The sequence below is a fragment of the Trachinotus anak genome, unplaced genomic scaffold (assembly GCF_046630095.1).
Source record: "Trachinotus anak isolate AG129_WGS33_773 ecotype Australia unplaced genomic scaffold, CSIRO_AGI_Tana_v1 ptg000008l, whole genome shotgun sequence".
NCBI classification, from domain to species: Eukaryota; Metazoa; Chordata; class Actinopteri; order Carangiformes; family Carangidae; genus Trachinotus; species Trachinotus anak.
In genome coordinates this window covers 12,581,606-12,604,155 of record NW_027273859.1, presented here as the reverse complement: position 1 = coordinate 12,604,155, position 22,550 = coordinate 12,581,606, and the positions used below count along the sequence as shown (strand labels likewise).

At 39.2% G+C, this 22,550-nt stretch overlaps 2 protein-coding genes across 3 annotated transcripts; one reads left to right on the top strand and one right to left on the bottom strand.

The window, feature by feature from the left end:
- The first annotated feature begins 3,681 nt into the window (after window positions 1-3,681).
- On the top strand, window positions 3,682-9,814 carry aqp3a (aquaporin 3a). Its single transcript, XM_071482666.1, has 6 exons — window positions 3,682-3,880; window positions 7,252-7,378; window positions 7,655-7,792; window positions 7,957-8,072; window positions 8,168-8,385; window positions 8,528-9,814. Exons 1-6 carry the CDS (start codon window positions 3,773-3,775, stop codon window positions 8,724-8,726), a joined length of 906 nt encoding a protein of 301 aa, XP_071338767.1. The 5' UTR covers window positions 3,682-3,772; the 3' UTR covers window positions 8,727-9,814.
- Window positions 9,815-16,630: 6,816 nt separating this feature from the next.
- On the bottom strand, window positions 16,631-22,202 carry LOC139623969 (uncharacterized). Of its 2 annotated transcripts, none has more exons than XM_071482664.1 (6): window positions 22,049-22,202; window positions 20,790-21,193; window positions 20,464-20,605; window positions 19,301-19,408; window positions 18,839-18,929; window positions 16,631-18,234 (listed from the first exon to the last, which is right to left on the bottom strand). In XM_071482664.1, exons 1-6 carry the CDS (start codon window positions 22,098-22,100, stop codon window positions 18,036-18,038), a joined length of 996 nt encoding a protein of 331 aa, XP_071338765.1. In that variant the 5' UTR covers window positions 22,101-22,202; the 3' UTR covers window positions 16,631-18,035. The 2 variants fall into 2 exon arrangements, with proteins under 2 accessions (XP_071338765.1, XP_071338766.1); XM_071482665.1 differs by having other exon boundaries at window positions 20,464-20,602.
- Between the last annotated feature and the right edge of the window lie 348 nt (window positions 22,203-22,550).

The window sequence follows — 22,550 nt, the reverse complement described above, 5'->3', positions numbered from 1 at the left end:
AGTGTGGTTTTAAAATTCGTTCACAGAAATGTAAGAGATTTCATTCCTGAAAATAATATAGAGGCAGTTTGTTACAGACAATATTAAGCCTGAGGAAACAAAAATGTATGTGCATCAACTAGATCAGTGGTTCCCAACCTTTGGACTCCAAAGGTATTATAAGTGGTGCTGACAAATCATTTGCAAAACAGGACAATTTTGGTGAAAAGATGTAATTATTAAAAAAAAAAAAAAAAAAATTAAAAAATGAGATGATATAAGAAAACATTAAAAACTCATTACATTGTTTTTTTCCTAGTATTAACGCCTGTGATAAGCCAATTAGTTTTCACCAGCCCGACCACAGCCTAGGTCAAACAAAAAAGAAAAATAGAGCTCCCCCTGCATTCGTTTCAATCCTGAATGTTCGATTGTCGTCATTAAAATAAAAAGTGCCCTGAAAATGCATTGTTTAGCCTCTGTATTGTTATGGGGTCGGATGTGGTACGACAACATTTTTGAGATTTTAAAGTGGGGCACGAGTTGGTAAAGGTTGGGAACTGACTTAATTAGATGATCTGTTCCATCATATAGATCTGCACTCTGCTTGGCACATCAACACTGTTAGACACTCATGCTCGTAATGACGTATGCTGGTTGAGGACGAACTGCTCACACTGAATATTACAGCTCATAAAAATTCTTAATTGCCGTGCGATGTGTATGTGTTTGCGTCTCTGCAGCTGTTGACAGAGAAAACATTCTTCTGATTACAGCCCAGCATAATTGTAGAGAAAGTGGAAATGTACTTGAGACAGGCTCCAGGCAGTATGGACAGGATTCAGTGTTATAAATTATATAATTTGATCTTGAAAACAGGATGATCTGTGTTTCTGTGTATTTCACCTTTTAGTGAAATACCAAGCAATAACCAGATTTTTACAATTACCAGGAACCTGATTTGGCAAGAGGATAACACAATACCGCTGAACGTATGACACTGCAAAATGTGGGAAGTACGGTTGTGCTTTAGTCATTGATATCATGACCTGACATGACTGCTGGATTTTTCTGTCACACAGTTTGGACTGATATCATGGGGCTTTTTGCCAGGCCACACATACAGTTATCTCTTAAAGTTTATTGCTCTACCGCAAATATACATCGAGCCATTAAGAAAATTTTAAGATATCTTGCAGTTGAATGACCAATGACCAAAGTTTGAAAGTGGTTGAAAAACCAGAAACACTACTATCTAGTTCAGGTTTGTTTTTTTTTTTTTGTTTTTTTTTTTTTGGGGGGGGGGGGGGGGGTGTTTACCATAGGGCTGTATTAAGAGCTCAAAAAAGAGGAGATTTGAAATGATGAACTGGAGAATTTTCTGCTCTAGTTTTAGAAAGAATGTATTAATCCTTTCACTTCAGTGCTGCTAACATCCTCTCGTTGTGGCTGGAGGCAGTGTGTTAACTTGCGTTGTGTGTCTCAGGGATATCAATCTTTCCTCATCTGTCTGCACCTGTCCAGACTTCCAGCACCTTATGGAAAACAACAGCCACACTGGCACTCCTACTGCAGACAAACACATCTGGTAGACACATGGCAGCCTACATATGCCCATCAATCACAGACATTAAAAACAGTGATCCGTGCCATTTCCTTAGAACCTTAGAGTAAAAAAACAAAAAAAAAAACAAGAAAATGAAAAAACAATATCCATCAAACAGTAAAGCTTTATTATTAAAACTTGTTATTATTGAATGTGGACAGAGATTTGGTTTTGGTTGGGTTACTATCTTTCTCTAATGTTTGTGGGTAACACTATTCTTTTGCATTTACTGTCTTTTTTTTCTGAGTCAGACTATTCCAGGAAAAGTTGCTCAAAACCATGTGGCCAAAAAATGCAGCTTCCCTGGTCAGCTGGATGGGATTCCTCCTGGAAGCCCAAAGTGGTTAACTGAAACACAGAGAAAGACAAAAACATAGTAAAACGTGTGCACAAACGCACCTAAATCTGTCTCTGGAGAAAATGGCCGGTGAGGATACAATGTTTTGAAGACAAATGCTTCTGCAAATTTATCAGCTGAGGATTAGCATTTTGACACAAGTCCAAAGGTGTTCATCCAGTATAACAAAAACAAAAAAAAACAAAGCATATTTCCATACCAGCTCTTCACTGACCATGGGCACTGAAACCTGTTCAGGTATTCACTGGGCAGAAGGCAGAGAAACAACTTGGTGAGAAAGTCAGAAAGACTAATGCCAAGTCAGTTGCCTTGCACTCACGTTCATATCTGTGGGAAATCCAGCTGACCTGCAGTCACTGGACTGTGGGAGGAACCTCGGGGGGGTCAGTGGTCACGCCCACCATATTGAGCCACTACCTTTCAGTCAATATTATCCTGTTACACCCATCCAGTTAGTCCATAAAATGTTTAATATTTACTGTACCTACGTTTACTGTGCTTGAATTATGTACAATGTTTTCACACAAATCTCCGTTGCCATCCTTGGGAGACAGCACTCTCATATTTCTATGTACCTGTCATCTGCTTATATCCCTCCCTTCCTCGTGAAGTTTGCATTTTGAAACAGTTGCACAACTTTCATATGACGCATGTATGGTTGGTTGACGCCGGCACTGCGACTGACATGACTCAGATCGCCTCAGGGTTCTTCAGTGATGAAACATGTCGCGTACTGTATGTATAATTGGCTGAACGACTGATTGGCTGTGCTGTTTGGTAATTTATTTTTGCAGTCTAAGGTTAAGGTGATCCAAGCTGAATCATGTACTCCACTGTCACAGTAAAATAGGAATAGCCCAAACGAAACAAAAGAACTCCAAACAGAGTAAAGAAATGGTGCACTGATTCCTACTGATAGAGGCATGGCTGTGGGCTTTTAAACGTGGAAATGTTCTCACACCTCTATTGAAACCAGACAAAGAAGGTATAATATGTGGTGATGAGGTTTCAGACTGCGGACAAAAGAACAGGTCAGAAAAAACTAGGTGAGGGACGGAAAGGGAAAAGAGAAGGATGTGTCTGAACGGGTGGGAAAGAACCAGTAAGAGCTGCAAACAGGTATGGATTACATTTATGTGTGTGTGTTTTATTTCTATTCTTATGAGGACCAAATTCCTCACAACAATGTGGAAAATCCACATTGGGGATATTTGGTTTGGTTCAAGGTTAGTATCAAATCAAACAACACTTAGAATCAGGTTTTACCACAGTGAAGGTGCAAGGTAACATTTCCACTAAATTTATTTTTAATTGCATATAATCAAAAACAAAAGGACAAGATACTAATGCAATTCCAGCTTGTAGCTGCCTGATTTTAAGTCCCTTTTCCAAAATCCCACAAGTAAGCAACTATTAGCCAAACATATTTTGAAATTCAAACTTCTGGGTACATAAATTAATACATAATAAATCAGAAGAAATGTGAGAAGTGGCGTCTGTTTGGACAAGCTATGCTGGTATGCAATGAGTGAGGTTAATGATGGAGCTCACAGGTATAGCAATGTAAAGAGCGTAAATGTGAGTGTGTACAGGGAGAGAAAGGGAGAGAGTGGACCAGTGAACAAACCAGTGTGAATCACACCGTAACAAGCAGGGAGGCGTGGTGCAGAAGGTGTGGCCGAGCTCAGGCTTGGCACTAGTCTCCAGTCCAAGCCCATCTTGGCTCTATAAGAGGAACCCGGTCCTCCCAGCTTCACAGCCACTCAGGAAAACGTATCCACCTACTGTGCGTGTCTTCTCACAGCCTCATCAGCCTCAAGCAAGAAAACATGGGCAGACAGAAGGTGTATTTGGACAAACTGTCCCGGTTCTTCCAGATCCGAAACCTCCTGCTTCGACAGGCGCTGGCAGAGTGTCTTGGCACCCTCATCCTTGTGGTAAGTGTGTGTGTGTGTGTGTGCACATGGAACTTATATCACATCATCTCAAGCTGAAAAAGTTGTTAAAATAGCTGCCAAGCTTTAAATGAAAAGGTTATAAAGTTCATGCTTTGTAATATATTGTGTGGTGATAATAACTGCACTCAGAGTGTTTTCTTTTCTCCAAGTACCCTCACTATTCAGCTTTTCTATTTTCTTTTGATGTTGCAACATGATCAATTGCACTCTATATGACAGTGTTTGTATTCTATCATTTGTGATGAATGATTGAAAAAGAAAGTGCATGTATTTCATAAGCCATACATAGACTTCAAAGTGAATGAAGTGACACCCTTTGTATTTGACAGAGCCAATGACTGCTCTCCTGAAGCGTGTAAATGTAGAGTTACTTACATTGGCAAACTGAGTTCAGAACAGACAGGTGAGTATCAAGTGCTCAGGACTGCGGGGTGGTGTGGACAAAACCATATTTACGATCCACACAACAATATTTGCTTAGAACTGGGATCCAGGATCCCGGATCACAAAACCTCATGACATTCTTTCATCACATCTCAGGGAGGTAGGTGTGTGTATGTGTGCCTGAGAACAAACATGTTCATGTCAGTGCCAAATAATAACTCAGCATCACAGGCATTAAACATCAGTAATTACTTATGTCAGCTCTCTTTAACACAGGCTGATGCATTCCACCAGACGAAGAGGACATTTGACTGAATAGTGATTTGTCTCCTACCTTTGCCCCAGTCATAAAATCTGAACATCAGAACAATGTTCAGCTCTTTTGTTAACTGATTAAAATGTGTCCAGGCTCTGGGCTATCTCCTAACAAACTAAATAAAAAGAGAATAAAAGCCCAGTAAGCCAGAGGCTTAGAAGTATTTTCTTTACCCAAGCCTTTGCACAAAATTGATACTTAGGGTAAAATGAGTTACAGTTAATACTGTAAACACAAGTACAAGAACCAGCTTAGTGGGCAACCTATAGGCTCCTGTAACTTTCACTGTGTGGCTGCGCTAAGTTTAGTGACTCACTGTATTAAACAGTGATTAACAAAGCCATTTATGAAGGTGTGGAAGAGATTTTAAAGATCATTCGTATTTCCAACAGCTGGAGCAATTTGCATGAGCTTAGTTAGAATTTCAAGTGAATTAGTATGAACACAGATATGTAATGGAAAAAAAATTTGGAGCCATAGACTGAAAACATTCTATAAATGTTATTGGTCCGGTGAGTTAGAATGTATTGTGACTACTGGTAGGACAGAAAGGTGTGGTGCAGACGTTTACAGGGTGACACATGTCAGTGGCAGCACTGGGAGCGTCCATGGCAGAACAATAGGTGTCACATCACAGAGATGCCTGACATAATCTGACTTCCCGTATCAGAGATCACAGAGATCTCTGTCTGATTGTCTTTCTGACAATCTTCTCTCTCCAGATAAGATAATCAATACATTTTTCTACTAGTGACAAATTAAACAGAGCAAACAGCTTATTAGTAATAACCTGTTACTGTAAGATGACTCGGAGAGACGGTTGTGTGAGGGTGTGTGTAGGTGTGTGTGTGTACCTCTTTGTATTTACAGATTTGGGCATTCTTGGCACTGTGTCAGTAACTCTAGGCAACGTGTTAGGATCATTACACAGGATATGTCTGAATTCAGTTAATGTTGAAGACATCAAAAAAAAAGTCAAACACTGATTATCTCGTTGGCCACAAGCTATTGTGACCTTAAAGGTGGCCCCTTTAGGCAGGCAATGTATTTGGCCATCCTGTTGTAACTGTTTTGTTAACCCCTCATTGCACTCTCAAAACACGTACAGTATTTTCCACTTCAAACAACTGTTCTCTGCTTTGACCTGGGGAGTAGCCGTGGGGAGGGCTTTTGAGGCTCTTCATCCCGAATTTGAAAAGATCACGCAGGTTGTGATTTAGAGACTGGTTCCCAGCCAGCGTTTTTTTTTTTTTTTTCTTTGCCTTCAGCTTTTTAACAATTGCCAAATGTGTGTTTCAGTAGGCTGACTGCTCTGGGTTTTTTTTTATAAGCTTCCCGACTGTGTTAAAAGCTGTGAGTAGCTGCATGGATGCATGACCAGCTAAATCAGACAATTGAATGCTGGTTGAGGAAGCGCTGGGGTGCAGTTAACCAACTAAAACATTACCACAGCAACACAGCGAGTTGCGGAGATTCCTCAACAGAGAGAAGATGCTGGCGAATATGAACACCTCAGAGTTAGGAATAGTACTCGTGGCTCCAAGATTTGGCATCAGATTTAAATGTGACCTTTCTCGTGCAATGTGATCTGAGCAGGGAAGTTGGCACGTGCAAGGTAATGGTCCAACATTTGCAATCTGATGCTTCTGACATTAAGGAAAACTTTGAAGTGAAAAGTCATGAACTTTTGCATTTTTATTTTCACATCACACCAGTCTATTGTTGCATAACATCAGGGAGACATCCACCCACACTCCAAAAATAAAACGGCTACGCACAGTTTTAGCATGGGGTGGATATATGTAGTGTTTCTCCAGTACTGGCTGGTCTCATCAAGGGTGGAAAAGAGTTCAGACTGAGCCCAGTGATGATGAATGCCACTCAGGCGCCAGTCCCTCTGAGTGTGGTTCCCTCAAACTAACCTCAACATCTGTGTCGTGTGGTCTGACTGAAAAGCATCCTCATCAGGGGGCTTAGAGAGCAGCAGCCTCAGCACGGACCACACATACCTCTTTTATCAAGCACATACAGAGAGGACACACACACACACACACACACACATAATTACACAGTATGGCACCTGCTTCTTTAGACACAATCAGTCAACTTTGCCCAAAATTAAACTTAAGGTTTTCTCTTTTTCTCTCATTCAAAGTGGAAACTGAACTTTAATAGTTTTTTCTTCCTCTCCCTGATAAATCAACTGGACAGTATCAGTGACACTTCTCCCAAAGTCAAGGTCATGACAGTAACCTTTCTGTACATGCAGTCTACAGTACTGTTTTTATGAACACAACAGAGCTCATTTAATGGCTGGTTGTTTCACTGATAATGATCACATTGCCTCATTTCACTCTTTGGCTTGACCTTGATTGACTGACGAAGCACTAAATCCATGGTATTCATGTTTTTTTTTAATACAGCATTGAAATACTAAATACATTTGGTGCCACAATGTGCAGAGTACATACCTCAAACCTCTTCATGTTAAAAAAGATGCGTAGTCTGTCTTTTGGTTTTCTTGACCCAACACATGAGGTTAAATTTAAAATCACACACATCGTATCATTATCATTAAATTAGTAGTTGTCTGTGCACAGGAAGTTATTGGGAACTAGTGTAAACTTGTTGTTCTAATCTCTTTCTCCAGATGTTCGGCTGCGGTGCTGTGGCCCAGCTGGTGTTGAGCGGTGGTTCCCATGGCATGTTTCTCACTGTCAACTTTGCCTTCGGCTTTGCTGCCATGCTAGGCATCCTGGTCTGTGGCCAGGTATCAGGTACACAAACAATTTTACTGAAAATTACATCATCCAATTAGATTTCTCGCTGACTCATTTGTTTTCATCATGAGTGCATAAGAATCATCAGCTTCAGAGCATTACATTTCACAGGCAGATTGTTTGCAGGACCACATTTTAACCTGATTTGTCCCTTATAATGATCAGTCTGGGGTCTGAGTCTGTATTTAGAGGACTTTTGTCCTAATGTAAGAAATTGTGTTTGTTCATGGTCTATGATATGTACTGACATAGTGTCACCATGTACGTTTTAAGGTGGCCATCTGAACCCTGCTGTGACCTTTGCACTGTGTCTACTCGGAAGAGAGCGCTGGAGAAAATTCCCCATGTACTTCCTCTTTCAGACAATTGGTGCATTTTTTGGTGCTGCCGTCATTTTCGGCATGTACTACGGTAAGAGATGACTCCAGATACATAGCCAAATGTAAAGAAATGATGTCACCACCATTTATGAACATATTTATGTTTTAGGGTTCACAAAGTCTAAGTGCATCATTTAAACAGCCTGTCTAAACAGAAAATATTTTTGTTATATTTTGTCGTTTGTATCCCTTCAGATGCCCTGTGGGACCATCCTGGATGTTTCAATGTGACTGGGCCTAAAGCCACAGCTGGCATCTTTGCCACCTACCCTGGAAAACATCTCACCATTGTCAATGGCTTCTTTGATCAGGTATTCTTTTGAAATATACACTAAATTTTCATTTTACAAACATGATGCAGCTCAAGTGTCTCACTCACATTTTCTACTTATGTCACTTTTTCCAGATCATTGGCACAGCAGCCCTGATAGTTTGTATTCTGGCTATTGTGGATCCATACAACAACCCCATTCCCCAAGGGCTGGAGGCCTTCACTGTGGGATTTGTGGTTCTGGTTATTGGGTTGTCTATGGGCTTTAACTCAGGCTATGCTGTCAATCCTGCCAGAGATCTCGGACCACGTCTTTTCACTGCTATGGCTGGGTGGGGCAGCGAAGTTTTCACGTGAGTGCACAGATTTTTATGCATTTTCTTTATTAACTGTGAACTCCTATGCAACACTCTCACAGTGCTGACTATCTAATGTCCCTGAGGACAAAGTAAAAGCAAATTTGAATCATAAACTCTTTCTTTTGTCACTCATTAGGGCCAGAAATGGCTGGTTCCTGGTGCCCATTTTTGCCCCATTCCTTGGGACCATCATTGGTGTGATAATCTACCAGCTGATGGTTGGCTTCCATGTGGAGGGAGAAGTACGTGACAGAAAGAACTCAGAGGAAGAAAATGTCAGACTCACCAATGTCAACAGCAACAATACCAAAGAGGGTACCAAAGAAGTGCACTGAGATGTGCCGCCACACACGCTAAAAGATGCACATTCTGTAAATACACACACCAACATTTTTCCTTCCACAACTGAGGAAGCCACAACTGTTTGTTAACAAACTGTCTTTACAGCTGTTGAAATATCTCCCAAGATAGCTGTGTGTCTGTGAAAACAGGCCACTCTCTTTACATTATCATGTGATTGTGCTATATGGTAGAGGAACAATTGTATGTATTGTATTGTATGAGTATAGAAGAGTGAAACACAACTTCAGAATTACATTAATTCTTTTAAGAGATAAACATTTGGAGCTTAGTGTCTATAGCACTCTGGTTTGATCAGTATTGTATGCTTCATTCTAATGTAATTCATTCTAATTACTTTTTATATAGTTTTGCACACTTATATATAGCAGATGTACCTAGAGAGATGCACATCTTTCACAATGTTTATGCATTTTGTTAGTCCAGAGCCTTTCAATGTTTGAATTTGAATTCGGGGTCATTGTCAGGAAATTGGGAAACTAAAACCTAAACCTAAATGCTCAAATAACTGACAGTGAATACCTGCTTGAGAATATTGCACAGTGAGAGAAATGATGCTATCTATGTAGACCATGTTGACTCTGTTGTTTAGAGCTGACAGATGATGTTGAGGCTATATCCTTCCCACAGCATTCTTCACTTCACCACTGCGATCTTAAAGCAGCCATATTAAAGCTGCTGTCTTTTTATATACTATCTTTGTCCTGTTAAAGGCCTGACCAGCAATTCCTACACAAGTTGTCAAACTATTGTGATATGATATAGCCGATGCTAGCAAACCTGACTATTTACCTTTTGTATGAACCAAGTGCTACCAGAAGCCACTGTGGCCATGTAGTTTCATGTTTGAAATGATCAGTTGTGTGTGAACAAATGACATGTATTTGTTCGGTTCATTTGTTATGCCTGTTTATGTGTTTGTATCTTGTGTATGACTCCGTGATTGGGTGCTAAACTGGACTGTGAGCACATTTATAATTTGTATGTAGGTTGAGGGGAAATGCTTTTGTATTGATACAATAAAGTTCTGTTTTTTGTTGTTGCAGGCATGCAGTTCATGTTACTCTCTTGTTACTGTTTTTTTCTTGTTTGTCACAAGTGCTTCTCATTTCTGGGGGAGGCTGATTACATCAGAAAACAATTCAGTTGGACAAACTAGTAAGTTACACCTCTACTTGTTCACAGAGAAGCAGTTTGCACTGCTTGTGCTGGGACAACATTGGCTCAGATGGGATGCTTTGGGCAAGACGTCCCTTCTTAGCAGATTGAAATAATTGGTTTGATTCTATTTAGTTTTCAAATTTTTAAAGAAGCTTGGGTCACAACATTGTGATCCAGAAGTGTTGTGCATTTACATGAGAATGTTAAGACATTGAATATGGTGGGAACTTAGAACTAAGACTGAACATTAAGACAGGGAGGAAAAAAATGGGAAAAACACGACACAACATTCATATAGTTCCAGATCAGATGAAAGTAAAGAAAGAGATAACATATTTGTTAAAGCAACAAAAGAAATTACACAAGAATCTGTTGGTATATGTATTGTTTTGAGATTCTTGAGAGTTAAGAGTGTACCAACATTGTTCAAAGTTAAGAGCTAAGCATGAAGCAAGACTACACAAAGTGATCTCTCCATTCACTCAGCTGTGCCCTTGAATAGGGATTTTCTGTTCCCAAAAGGAGACCTGCTCCATCATTATGCAGCTATTTCAAGGATACACTTTATTTCCAAGCATAGCTTAGTATCCACAGACCAGAACTGGGCCACCGTCCTTCAGTGCTTAAATCAAAACGGCCCTGTTCCTCCATGCCAAGGGTTCCTTTTGATAGAAATTCTTGCCTACTTGCCATTTATCAACAAAACACAGAGACATTTAAACAGGTTTGCTCTTTATCCAGCTTAATACGCCCATCCAATGATTAATTTTTGAACAGAATATCACACAAAGGGCAAATCTGTTCCTGCAGTTTGAGTTTGGATTCTGGCAAGCCATTATGAATCAGCGGTTTTGTACAATTACTTCCAACAGGTCGTAGCAAGCCACCTTGCATGTGTAGAGAAGATTACCGGTTGGAGGCATTGTTGTTGTCAAAACAGACAGGGCTAGACGATTTTTTTTCATCTTGATGACAATTGAAAGACTTAGTAAAGTATACTGAATCAGAGTGACAAATTATGTATCATCATCAAGAATTTTTTTTTTTTAGAAATGCAATAAATTGACAACACAGACAGGATGAGACACAACACCTTATTTTTTAAAGCTATACTCCATCCATCCATTATCTATACTGCTTATCCAGACAGGGTCGTGGGGGGGCTGGAGCCAATCCCAGCTGACACTGGGCAAGGGTGGGGTATAACCTGGACAGGACTGCACAGCCGTGCAGCCCAGGTATAATCAATATTTTCTATATTAACAGATTAATGGATCACATCAGTATTTGTGTGTGAAGATGGTCACTTAGGTAGCAGTGACAAAGAACTATCACCAAACTCTGCAGTTCCCCTCAGGTCTTTCAGTCAACTGTACTGATTTGATTAAACTGCTGCTGTTTTCAGCTGTTTTCAGGCACTGTACTCAACCTGCCCAGCACCAAATGGCAGACAGACAATGTAAGCACCTTGCCAATGAACATAGTGGAGTATCTAGTAACTAGAGCCAGATGTTTTCATCAGGATTGCAAAGCTAAAAGAGAGTGAAGATTAGACTTAGATTTGCCAGATGGCTAAAACATGACTTCAGATGTTGCTCTGCACCAGCTGTACCAACTTCTCTTTTTTGCTAAACATTAACTTAAAGGTTATAATATATCTGTGCGGTACTTACAGCTTGTTCCCACTGCCTCCAGGTGGCTTAAAATCAGTTGCTGCAGGTTTAAGATATACTTCATCTATTCATTAAAATACTAATTTGACTGAAAACTTGAGGTAGATTAATGGTGTATTTTACAAAATTGGTCACAGTTGTGTCACTTTCACTTAAATCCTACGATTATTAGCATGTCCCATTCCAAGCATATTCCTTTTAACAGGATCTGATATTGAGTGTAGCCTACCTGTAAAATCCCACTCATATCCCCATAGGCCTTGGAATATCATCAAAATATTTGTACATGACAAGATATAATTCATGAACTGATTTTTATATAGTCATGCTGTTGTGAAGACTTGTTGCAAAACTTTGTGATGCATTTGTAATAGCTGTCATGCTTATTTGCTTTCTTGTCAAGACTTAGATGGGATGAGAGACTCTTGTCTGTGCATTAAGTATGGAGCTGGAGCCAGGAGGTAATTAGCAACAGTGAAGACAAGGATATAATTAACCTAGCTCTGTTCAAAGTTCAAAAATACTTTTCAACATCTTGTAACACAATTTATCTTGTTTGTTTAATCCCTGACACGAGCAAATGATCACAATGTAAAAACCACAATTTAGTCTTTGTGGGCTATCACCATTTCTTGCTGAGGTGTTAGCAAGGTGTATTTTTTAACTCCCTGCTTCCTGTTTTTATGCTAAGCTATAGTTCCACACTTAACATACAGAAATGGCCGTGGCATCGATCTTCTGAAGTAACTCTCAGCAAGAAAGCAAATAAGCATTTTTCAGCGTTTTCCAAAATGTCAAATATTGCCTTCACATGTGACACCAGTAGTTGAACAGCATCACATTCATGATGAATCAAAGAATCAAGGCCAGATTTTTGGTTCCCGATGGGGTTTTTTGGAACATGTTTGAACACATCAGCAGCAAGAATATTCAAAACAGTTCTTCACAGGAACAGGAAATTAAATAAAAGTTTCAAGTTTCTGCAAGGTGGCTGCAGTGAAAATGAGATTGTAATAACACAAACAATGTTTCCCTGGAATGAAGGAAATTACTCTAAAGAATTATTATTTGGAAGCTTATCAGCAGTAATGTAAGATATACACGATCTGCAGTTTGCCAGAAATTTGCAAAATCACCAGTACAGAGCTTTACAGAGCTGATTCATGCAGCAGTCGCCGACATTATGACTGTGGCCATATGTTGTCTGTCTCTATCACTATGCTGCCTGAGGCTCCAATGGAATTCTACCATCAGATCAGGTTTGCAACATGTTGTTTCAGGAAATTTTTGCCATTTCTATTCTTACATCACTGTTTTGAAGTCTGTAGGATTCAGTCGGCTCTGCACGTGGCAGCTAATCTTTAGTATGGACATGTGTGCAACTTTAGGTAACTGCATAAACAGGGGTTTTGGTTGGTGTTGATCATGTACGCTTACCGTACAGATAATTTGAGCTGTATTTGGCAGAACTGGTGGAGAAATCTCTGTCAATATTATTTCTTTTGTGACCCAAAAAAGTTAGTGAAGAAATAACACTAAAGAAAACGCAGCTTGTTTCAGCAGGCTCTCAGCTTTACAAGAAAAACAAAAATGAGTAAAGTTATAATCACAGTGGCTAAATAGTAGGTTTTCTAACATTAAATCTTGTGGTAACGGGCAAACCTAGATCCCATGAAGACTTGGTGTGAAAATAGGACCCCTTGGTGTCAAAACAGAATGCTTTCACGCTAACACAATATAATACCCTCAATATAACATCTCGCATACCAAGTATATTCCTTTTTACAGGATCTGGGATTGAATATACCTGTAAAATATTATTTATATCCCCTAAGCCTCGTGCATGCTAGAGTCTCATGAAAACATTTGCACCTGGTGAGCACACTTTACCAGGAAAAACAAGCTGATGGATAGGTGGGAAACACTGACATTCAAGAGCAAGCAAGAAAGAAAGAAGGAAAGAAAGGGTTTGTGTATTGTCCTGGTAAGTTCAAACAACTTTCACCTTGTGTTTTACAGAGCAATAAAATGTATCTCACAGAGTTGTATGGAGTGTCTGGTTCAGACTGGGACGCTAATGGCCTGTTTTGATATACACAGCATGAAAACACCTGAGGGAAGAGCTGGTACACATGTGCAGGCCATGTGTGATAACAGCAGTATTTACTGTGAAGCTTTAAAGCCGCAGTGAATCCAAATACGAGACAGTTAACATCAAGTTCAGTACACCACTTTTGAGGACGGTGGTGAGGCAGTAACACCCAAATTTACATGAGCAAGCCCAACGGTAGATAGCTAACGAACTCTCTACACCAATTACAACGGTAGACACACAAAGTAAATGCAATTTTCTATTCAATATGCCTCAGCTGTATTATTTTGAAGCTTTTGTAACATTCTTTTTTTTTTTTTTTTTACTTTTTGCCAATGGAGGACATCAAAATGTCTCAAGTTGAAGCCAGTTTTTCAGCATTTTTTGATTAATGTACCTATCAGAGTTGGGACAGTTATATCTATAACTGCCATCATTGTAGAATAAATGCAGCCATAGTAAAACCGGGCAGGCATAAATACGCAGCTACATCCAATTCTCAGCAAGGAAAAGAAGTGCAACAAATATGGCTTCTGTGTTAAGCGTCCGCTTGAGTATTTTCTTAAGTTGATCAAATTTGACTGTTCATTGTTGTAACCCAGGTCTACAGGCAACTGAGCTTTCCTGGCCAGCTAGAAGTCGCTATGATTCCATTTGTTTTTGGAGTTGTAACAGTAAAGTTCAGTGTTAACAGTAAGAAGTCGCAAAATCACGTCTCCATCAGAAATGTTTTTATGTTGCAACTATGTTGAACAGAATTGTAAAAATTTGAGATTTTTGACATCCACAAGAAAAAAAATGGTGTTTTTAATACATATATCATTTTCTTAATCCCATGAGTATCAATCAATGACTGTGATGAAGGCAGAGTTAAAAGAACAAAAACACATGCTCACAAGATGTTTGCATGTTTCTTTTGGGAATTTGGAATCAAATTGAGGAGTGGCCATTGTGTATTGTTGAGAAGGAAATAGAGGATGCTCATAAATCTGAAATCCTTAGAACACATCTGTTTATTGTTGCTTCTGTTCCTTCCGTAGTTATCTCCTCCCTTTCACCCAAGTCTGCAGCACTAAAATGCTTTTCACACCAATTCACAGTGCAGAGATGTTTCCTGTTGGGTGATTGGTATTTATTTAGAAGACACAATCTACTTTTCTGAAAGGTCATATGAAGGTCATGGTGGCCTCAGGAATTCTGCTTCATCCGGTACCACAGTCATACCATGTGGTATTACTATGATGCTTTGGGATGAGCAGGATATTACTGTGGTTACTTTTCCAGTCAGGAGAATGTTTTCCCAACAGCAATATATCCTGGCGATTGAGGGATATTTTGGGAGGAATGGAAAAAAAAGTCTACAATGAGCTTCTTTTATGATCGGCATTTTAAAGTGTTAAAATTCATCAGCAAAACTTTCTCTACATTATTTGTTTCTTTTTTCATTACACAGTGCCAGTGTTATTTCTATTATATATTCTGCAAAATGTTACATGTTTTTGTGCCAATTTTATTTCATGGTAAGCAAATTTCTAAACCAGTGGACAACAGAATTACATTCAATTCTATACGTTTGGAGCATAGATCACTTCATCAATGCTATGTAAAAGAAAAAAAAAAAAGCAGAAAAATCATAAAAATTGTTCATCACAATGGTTTGCAAGTGCCCTGACCCGATGAATCCTTTGTAGGGAGTGTGAAACCAGATATATAAGATCTGCCAGGTATTGAGGGTGCTGAGTCAGTCAGTCACACCTCTTATTCATACAGCGGTCACTCCCACCTCCTTCTGCCTCACCTGCAAAAAGACATGTCTGTGCACATACAGTGCAGCCTGTCAGTCTTTGGACTGTGGCACATGTTCTGTTGTTTTGGCTCAGTACTCCAGCACACCAGATTTGCAAGCAAACCATGATAATCTGGTCAAACCGTTTACATGAGCACTGTATTGGCAAGTACTGTGCAGGTGGAAAATAGCCAGGTTATGGTTCATACGCTATTCACACCATGTGTACGAAAACAACCTTAAATTATAGAGCTGAAAGTCAGCTATTTACCCTCTAGTCTCTTTCTATTTCAAAGCTAAAAAAGCTGGATAATAGAGCCAAGATATAAATAAACCTCAAATATGTACTGTATCTGTGTGGCAGATAACAATACAGAAGTAAGTAAAGGAGTTACGTATGGTAAATCAATACACATGATTAAGGCCAATCAAACACAAATATTGAACAATAATTGGGCAAATAAATAATGTTTTCTTTCCAGAAAAAAAGGAAGACCGTGAATAACTTGTTTTTTCTTGTCTGGCATGTGGATGTGGTTTGGAAGGTTGTAGGATGCCATGTCATTTTCAGGGTGCTGTTTTCTGTTCAGTAAACTTTGAGTCCTCTCATTAGTATAAACACTACCAGCAGGGGAGACAGGGTGTCAGCTCTAGGTTTGGTGTTACTTTCCCTAGAACAAAAAAAATACAAAAACTTCCTTAAAACCACATATAACAGAGGCTGAGGTACTGGCTGCAAATTGACAAGGTAGACGTTTTAAAAGTAAAACACAGTTATGTTCTTTCCTTCTGGCAGTGTTTGGTCCAACAAGAGATCTGCTCATTACTGTTAAAAGGAAGGGGAGATAAAATTAACCTGCCCAACAGACCTTTCCTAAAAAACTGTAAAACAGTTTTTTAGTTGTAAAGTTGTAAACAGACTCCTCCAGCTGGGAAGTTTCCACGCCACAAGGAAATGCCATGTTCTCTGGAACCATCACCATCAACTTAACATATCTATGTTTACTGCATCCCTACAGACTGATGCAATTACTATAAACAGTGACTTTTATCAGCAGTCACTCAGGATAATAAACCATGGGGAAGGGGTTGCTGATGTACAGTAAACATGCAATAACATAAGCATTACATAATATATCATGTAACACTTTGCAAAAACAATACAAGTCAGGTATATATGCCATTTTATTAGGTAGTTCACAGTTTTAAAAAACTTCTTAGTTAAAAAAAACTAACAAATTTACTACAAATCAATGTTCTACCAGGTTTGCACATAGAAAAGCAAAATGTCAGCGATAGTGGACCAAAGAGTTGTTCTGGAGCTTATCATCGTATCATGGTGAACTTCTAAGGATGAGAAATGCTCAGAATAAATGGAAAGTTTAAACTTCTACAGTTCAGTTACTGCTGACCAAACGAAAGCTCCGGAAAAAGTGAGTAAGTGGCCCTTGAGTGAAGTTTGCTTTGTCAACTGCTGTTTACAAGGTCAAGCATGAACAGTTAAAATCAAGTCCATAGTACTTTACAAGTACACTCAATTAACAATTTAAATTTAGTTTATGTATGGTCAGTATCAAAGCAAAGTGCATCACAAAATGAACACTACTGAATTATACAGTGTCTACTAACATTTAGTGTTTAAACTAGGTTAAGATTTTCTTTGGAAACTTTTCTTTGCTATGATATGCACTTCAAACTAAATAATCCTGAATTATGTTATGAAAACAACTTTCACCAGTCAGTGTTTCTTGCAAAGCAACATAGTAAAGTACGTTACAACGCAACTATAATTATCCTTTACCATAATAGCCTATTAATCCTAATATTAAGGGTGTGAGTCTCAGGAGCTTAGGTGTGTCCTGCTGTGTTGCTAGGAATCCCTTTAAATGACAGATCAGCACAGTGTCCAGACCTTTCAACTTGTTCAAAATTAAGCAAATACAGTGGGGTTGAAAAATCTGGGAACACTTTACTATTCACTTTTATTCAACATCAAACTGGGACTACATAATCAGATCTTCATATGATTTAGGCCTTGGCAAACAAAGATTAGTTTCTCAAGTATTTATCCAAATAAAGGCCAGTGCTATTGGTTGCTTTGTTGAGCACTTAAGTGGTACTTATAGTAGGCCTTCAAACAATGGCTTAATGCTTATACATTTACTTTAAAGCCCTTTCATCCGTCAAGCAATACCTCATTGTCGAACATCAGAGGTTAGGACTCGGAGTCAGTATCTCTGAAAACTTAGAGTCCAGCTCATACGTTTTTTATTCTGGCAGCTTCCTCACATATTTTATCTTTCTCTGGCAGCTAAGCCCCACAAAAACTGTCTGATAATGGGCCATGAATTTTACATTTTATGAAATAGTCCTGCGTACACCATCAGCAGTTTGCTTAGTATCTTTTTGATGCCAAAAGGCTGGAACAACAGTAACCTTATTTTGCCTATTGTTTTTCAATTTTTTTGTATTCACCACAGACTTCCCATGAGACTCTTTCAGGAGATAACATGCATGAAATTTCTTAAGAAACCAAACCCACTTGCAAGTCCAAACATAAACAGTACAACCTTCAGGCCTCGTACAGTGGAGTTACAGTACCATCCTTCCACTCAATCAGGATTTCTCCACGGTGTAAAGTGGGGGAGGAGTGTGGGAGGCGCATGGCATGCTCTGTCAGCGGGGCCCTTTCACTAGGCACTGGGGAACCGGGAACACTCACCTCTGGCCTCGCAGTGTAAGACTTCAAAACACATACCACCTTCTTCCTTCTATCACAGAAAGACAGAAGAAGGCACAAAGTGGGTGGAGGCACAACATTTCACTTTTTACCCGAGCTCTTTGAAATATTTTGCTGAATATTTCTCCCAAATAAGGTTTTCTGATATAGTGTCTTCATTCAACTGTATTCTCTATTTTTAAATTTAGTTTTATACATTTGTTTGAAATATTTCAATAAAATCAATTTTATTGGTAAGGGTTAGTGGATATGGGTGTGCATTATACTCTGTTTGGTTTCATGTTAGTGTGTTTCAATTAACCCATTACTCTCAAATGTCACAAATGATGTCAAACGGCCAACCCATATTACTAGAGACCAAAATGATGTCCAACACACACAAAACCCAAATATATCCAATTTACAATGACATAAGGGAGAAAGAGCAATGAAAATCCTGCCTTATGGAAGCCTGTTACTAGTAACACTATGGGGTTTTTTTTACCAGATAAAAGATGAACTGATATGCAAAATGATACTTAATTAGTGTTATGTTGATCATCTAATTAATGAATCCACTTATCTTTTCAATAGCAAATCTATAAAAATAAAATGTCTGTCTTTCACATGTGTTATTAGTGTGTTTTAGTACTCACCTATTGGAGTAAACATTGAGGATAAGAATAACAGTTCCCAGGACTAGAGCCAAAGAGCTTAGTACCAGCATAGTTATCTTCCAGCCCATCCCTATACACACACATACAGTGAGTATAAACAAGTACAAATGCATAAACAGACCAAGCAACACATCATGTGTTTCACAAAACACACATTTCAACTTTATATCTCTTTCTACACTACGATTCCTGTTCAGGCTCTGAACTTGCAAATAAAAGCTTACTGAAACTCATTTACAAACATTACACACCCTCCATAAACTTTGCTCCGTTTCTTGCTCATCTATCTCCACCTAGTGGTGTAAAAGTAACTACATCTTACTGACTTGTTGGGGCTTGTATGTCTGGCTACATATAGTATTGTAGAATAAAGGATTTCCACTCATAAAACTGGACATACAAATACATTCAGTTTTTACTGATTACAGTCATTAGACTTACCATAGTCCATACTGAAGAAAATCATGGTGGGATCTGCAGGGGATTTGGTGCTCAAGGACGAAAGAGTCTCATCTACTACAGGAGATGTTTCTGTGACCTTGATGTCCACTATAAAAAGAAACAAGTCAGCAAGAGGAGATGACCAAAAGTGAACCATCACAGATGTGATTTTCTTTCTTTCTTCTATGTTTGGAGGCCACAAAAACCACATGTTCTAAATTCTAAAACAGTGAATCAGCATTTCAATGACTCGACAAGTCACAGTGGTGCTGTTTCACGGAGTGCCTGGCTGTCTTCCAGAAAGAGGCAAATATTGATTGGTCAAAAGTGCACTTAACTAAATTAGATCTTCAGCCTAAAAGTAATCTAATCTGCAGGCCTGGGCAGATTCATACGCAACTGAGATCAGACATACCACATGCATTTTTAACTTTTCAATTTAAAAAGGTTTTGAAACACTCTTAACGGAACTAACTCATCACAATGCATGGGAAGAAGGATATCCTGTAAAGGCTCCATATTGGTGCATTCAAAGAAATCAAAACAGTCAAGCTCAAGCTTTGAGGATCAGCTGCTGATAGGCAACCGTTTCAATGCAAGAAAAATATTGTCATGTTTACTGATTTGTGTTCTGGTTTTGATTTTTTGACAACATAGCTTGTCAAAGTAAAGTTTATTTGTGTCAGTGTGGATGTGTTTCATCGAACACATCAACGGGAAGAGTTTAAAAGTGGTCTTTAGTTGCAACGACACGACAACAAAACAATAATCTACTGTTATGTGTTTTATAATCTCCTTCATTTCTAATAAACTTCTGTAACACTCACACAAAATTAACAAATAATGCAGAAATAACATGATGCATTCTTACATAAAAAGGATTTCCTCTAAATCAAGTCCCAATTCTCTGCTAGTAAACTTTTATACTGCACTGGAATTACTTGACACCACTAGCTGGCTAGAAAGAAGGAAATCAATCAAAAAAAACTTGGTTTGCAATAATGTCAAGTTATTTACATTATTGCTAGTGCAATTTGTAAAAAAGAGTGGGTTTAAATTAGTAAAGCCACTAGTGGGAGCTTTAAGGGGATGTGTGTTACTTTATTAGTGTCAACTAAGAAGACAACATTTAGTAGACTACAGCTAGTGAGGTAGGTCCTTACATGGTTCAGCCTGTCTGTGTATATCAGAGATAGCACTTGTTTTTCCCAGATCGTGGTGAGATTGGTCTTGGTGTTGGTTATGTTTGCTATCTCTTCCATTGCACAATGTCTGGTTGTCAAGTGTCCGCCACCTACTACCCTGCTTGTAAAGGAGGGGGGGGGGCAAAAGAACATTCAGCTAGTATAGGACTTTTTAGCACTTATTCTTATTAGGTCAAAAAAATCTAAAATACACATTTAAAATAATCTGATTAAGGTACTATTTATATAAACTATCTATAGAGGTCATATCACATTGAGAAGGCTCTTTTCCATAATATCTTTACCTGCTTATGTTCCTGCGAAAGGAAGACCAAACTGGATTCTGGTGTGGCACTGAGGTGCAGTCCCCTCCCTATCAAAGTGAGGTGGCCTTTCTTGGAACAGGACCACGCCTGGCTGCTTGCCTCGCCGTCAATATCCCCTGCTGTCAGTCCCTCACCAGTCTTGTCACTTTCAGTCCTAAAGATGCAGGGCTGCAGGTGGACACCTTCATACTGCTCTCTTGGTGCAGTCAGACAATCCCCAGTGTGATGACTGCTGAGAGCATGGCCCTGTGGGAGCCAGAGCCATTCCTGTAAGGGTGAATATGGGCTGCATTCCCCCAAGGACACTCTACCTCTCAAAATTCCTTCTTGCACCTGCAGACATTTACCTAGCAGCTTGTTCCGAATCTTTAGGCCCGGCGCCTCTGTGGAGGACACACAAAAAAAGAGGCATTTTCCAAATGTTTATCTCGACTCATTGTTATAACATCTCAGCCAACCCTATATGGGGAGGGAACTAGATCAATAAAGTTAAATTTTTCTAAATCTAAATTTATGCAAGTCAGGGTATTATGTGCTATTGTGAGATATATTCTGCAAACTCAGGAAATTTCTCACGTTAGCAAATACATCAGTTGATTACAATATAATATAATATAATATAATATAATATCACTGAGGTAAGATATTGGTTTGTTTACAATGTGCATAATATGGTAGTTGTTTAAGAAGAGAGGAGTCTTGGACTAGAGGACATGAGAACAAAGGTGTCAACACAAGACAGTGTCGAGCCAAATTCGATTAAAGAGACGGCACTTTTATCTTTCTTCGCTTCTCAGCAAACCTGTATCATAAATTATTACTTCAGATGTTTAAGGAATTTGCGTTTTGTGATACCTCGGTGTTATCGGCATACAACTGAAGTAGAAAACAGCCATTTATGGTTATCTTAAGCCAAACTTCAACGCTTTTAGTTGATCTCTAGCTAAACTGTTATGGTAGAAGGTGAAGTGGACAAGAGATCAAGTTTGTTACCTACGTGCAGGAATGCTAACGTAGCCCTGAATATTGATTTACTTACTCAATGAATGTAACTTGGCCTTGGAGAGTCTCTTTCGGCTCTTTAAAAAAACGACGTATGGAACAGCTTAGACAGCTAACATCACAGAACCCCTACATTTGCATCGCCAAGGCTCGTTGTCTCTAGCTTCTTAAAACAATGTGAGTTATATCTGCTGGCTGACCGAGAAAAATGTTACGTCTCTCACTACTTGTCTTACTTTTGAAAATGACGACGACGAGCAAACAGACCCACAGCAGCCTCCTCCGCATGGCGATGACAGGCACAGACAGTTCGGAGTCTTACATCTGTTCGCAACAGCAACTAGTGCAAGTGGGCGGGAGCAGAGCTTCATGCAACCTCCCTCTGTGCGTCCGTCACATGGATGGATGCACAGAGAGGCCGTGCATTCCTCCTAACAACTCTTCGAGGGCGAAATCAAGAGTTGTCAAAGTGTGGATTGCGTGCTTTGTAATCTCCTGGGTATTGAGGCTATTTTAAAATCAGAAGTATGTCTTTGACAGGTTTGTGGAGGTTCCTCTCTTGCCCATTTCTGTTCACTTGTGAATATGGTGGGTGGTCATTGTATAGGCCTTCTGATATGGGCATAAATCCATGTGGGCTGCTGTTTATGCTGTTTTCATTTGTGTACAGCTTTGCTGCTACTGTCTTTCACCACTCTGGAAAATTATGTTTTTCCAAAAACTGTACACAACTCATAC

Coding starts and splice junctions, on each gene's coding strand:
- aqp3a (XM_071482666.1), top strand. CDS start 3,773: ATGGGCAGACAGAAGGTGTATTTGGACAAACTGTCCCGGTTCTTCCAG. Junction 7,379..7,654: donor GGTCTGTGGCCAGGTATCAG/GTACACAAACAA, acceptor GTACGTTTTAAG/GTGGCCATCTGAACCCTGCT. Junction 7,793..7,956: donor CATTTTCGGCATGTACTACG/GTAAGAGATGAC, acceptor GTATCCCTTCAG/ATGCCCTGTGGGACCATCCT.
- LOC139623969 (XM_071482664.1), bottom strand. CDS start 22,100: ATGCGGAGGAGGCTGCTGTGGGTCTGTTTGCTCGTCGTCGTCATTTTC. Junction 21,194..22,048: donor CGTCGTCGTCATTTTCAAAA/GTAAGACAAGTA, acceptor TGTCCTCCACAG/AGGCGCCGGGCCTAAAGATT. Junction 18,930..19,300: donor TTTCTTCAGTATGGACTATG/GTAAGTCTAATG, acceptor GTGTGTGTATAG/GGATGGGCTGGAAGATAACT.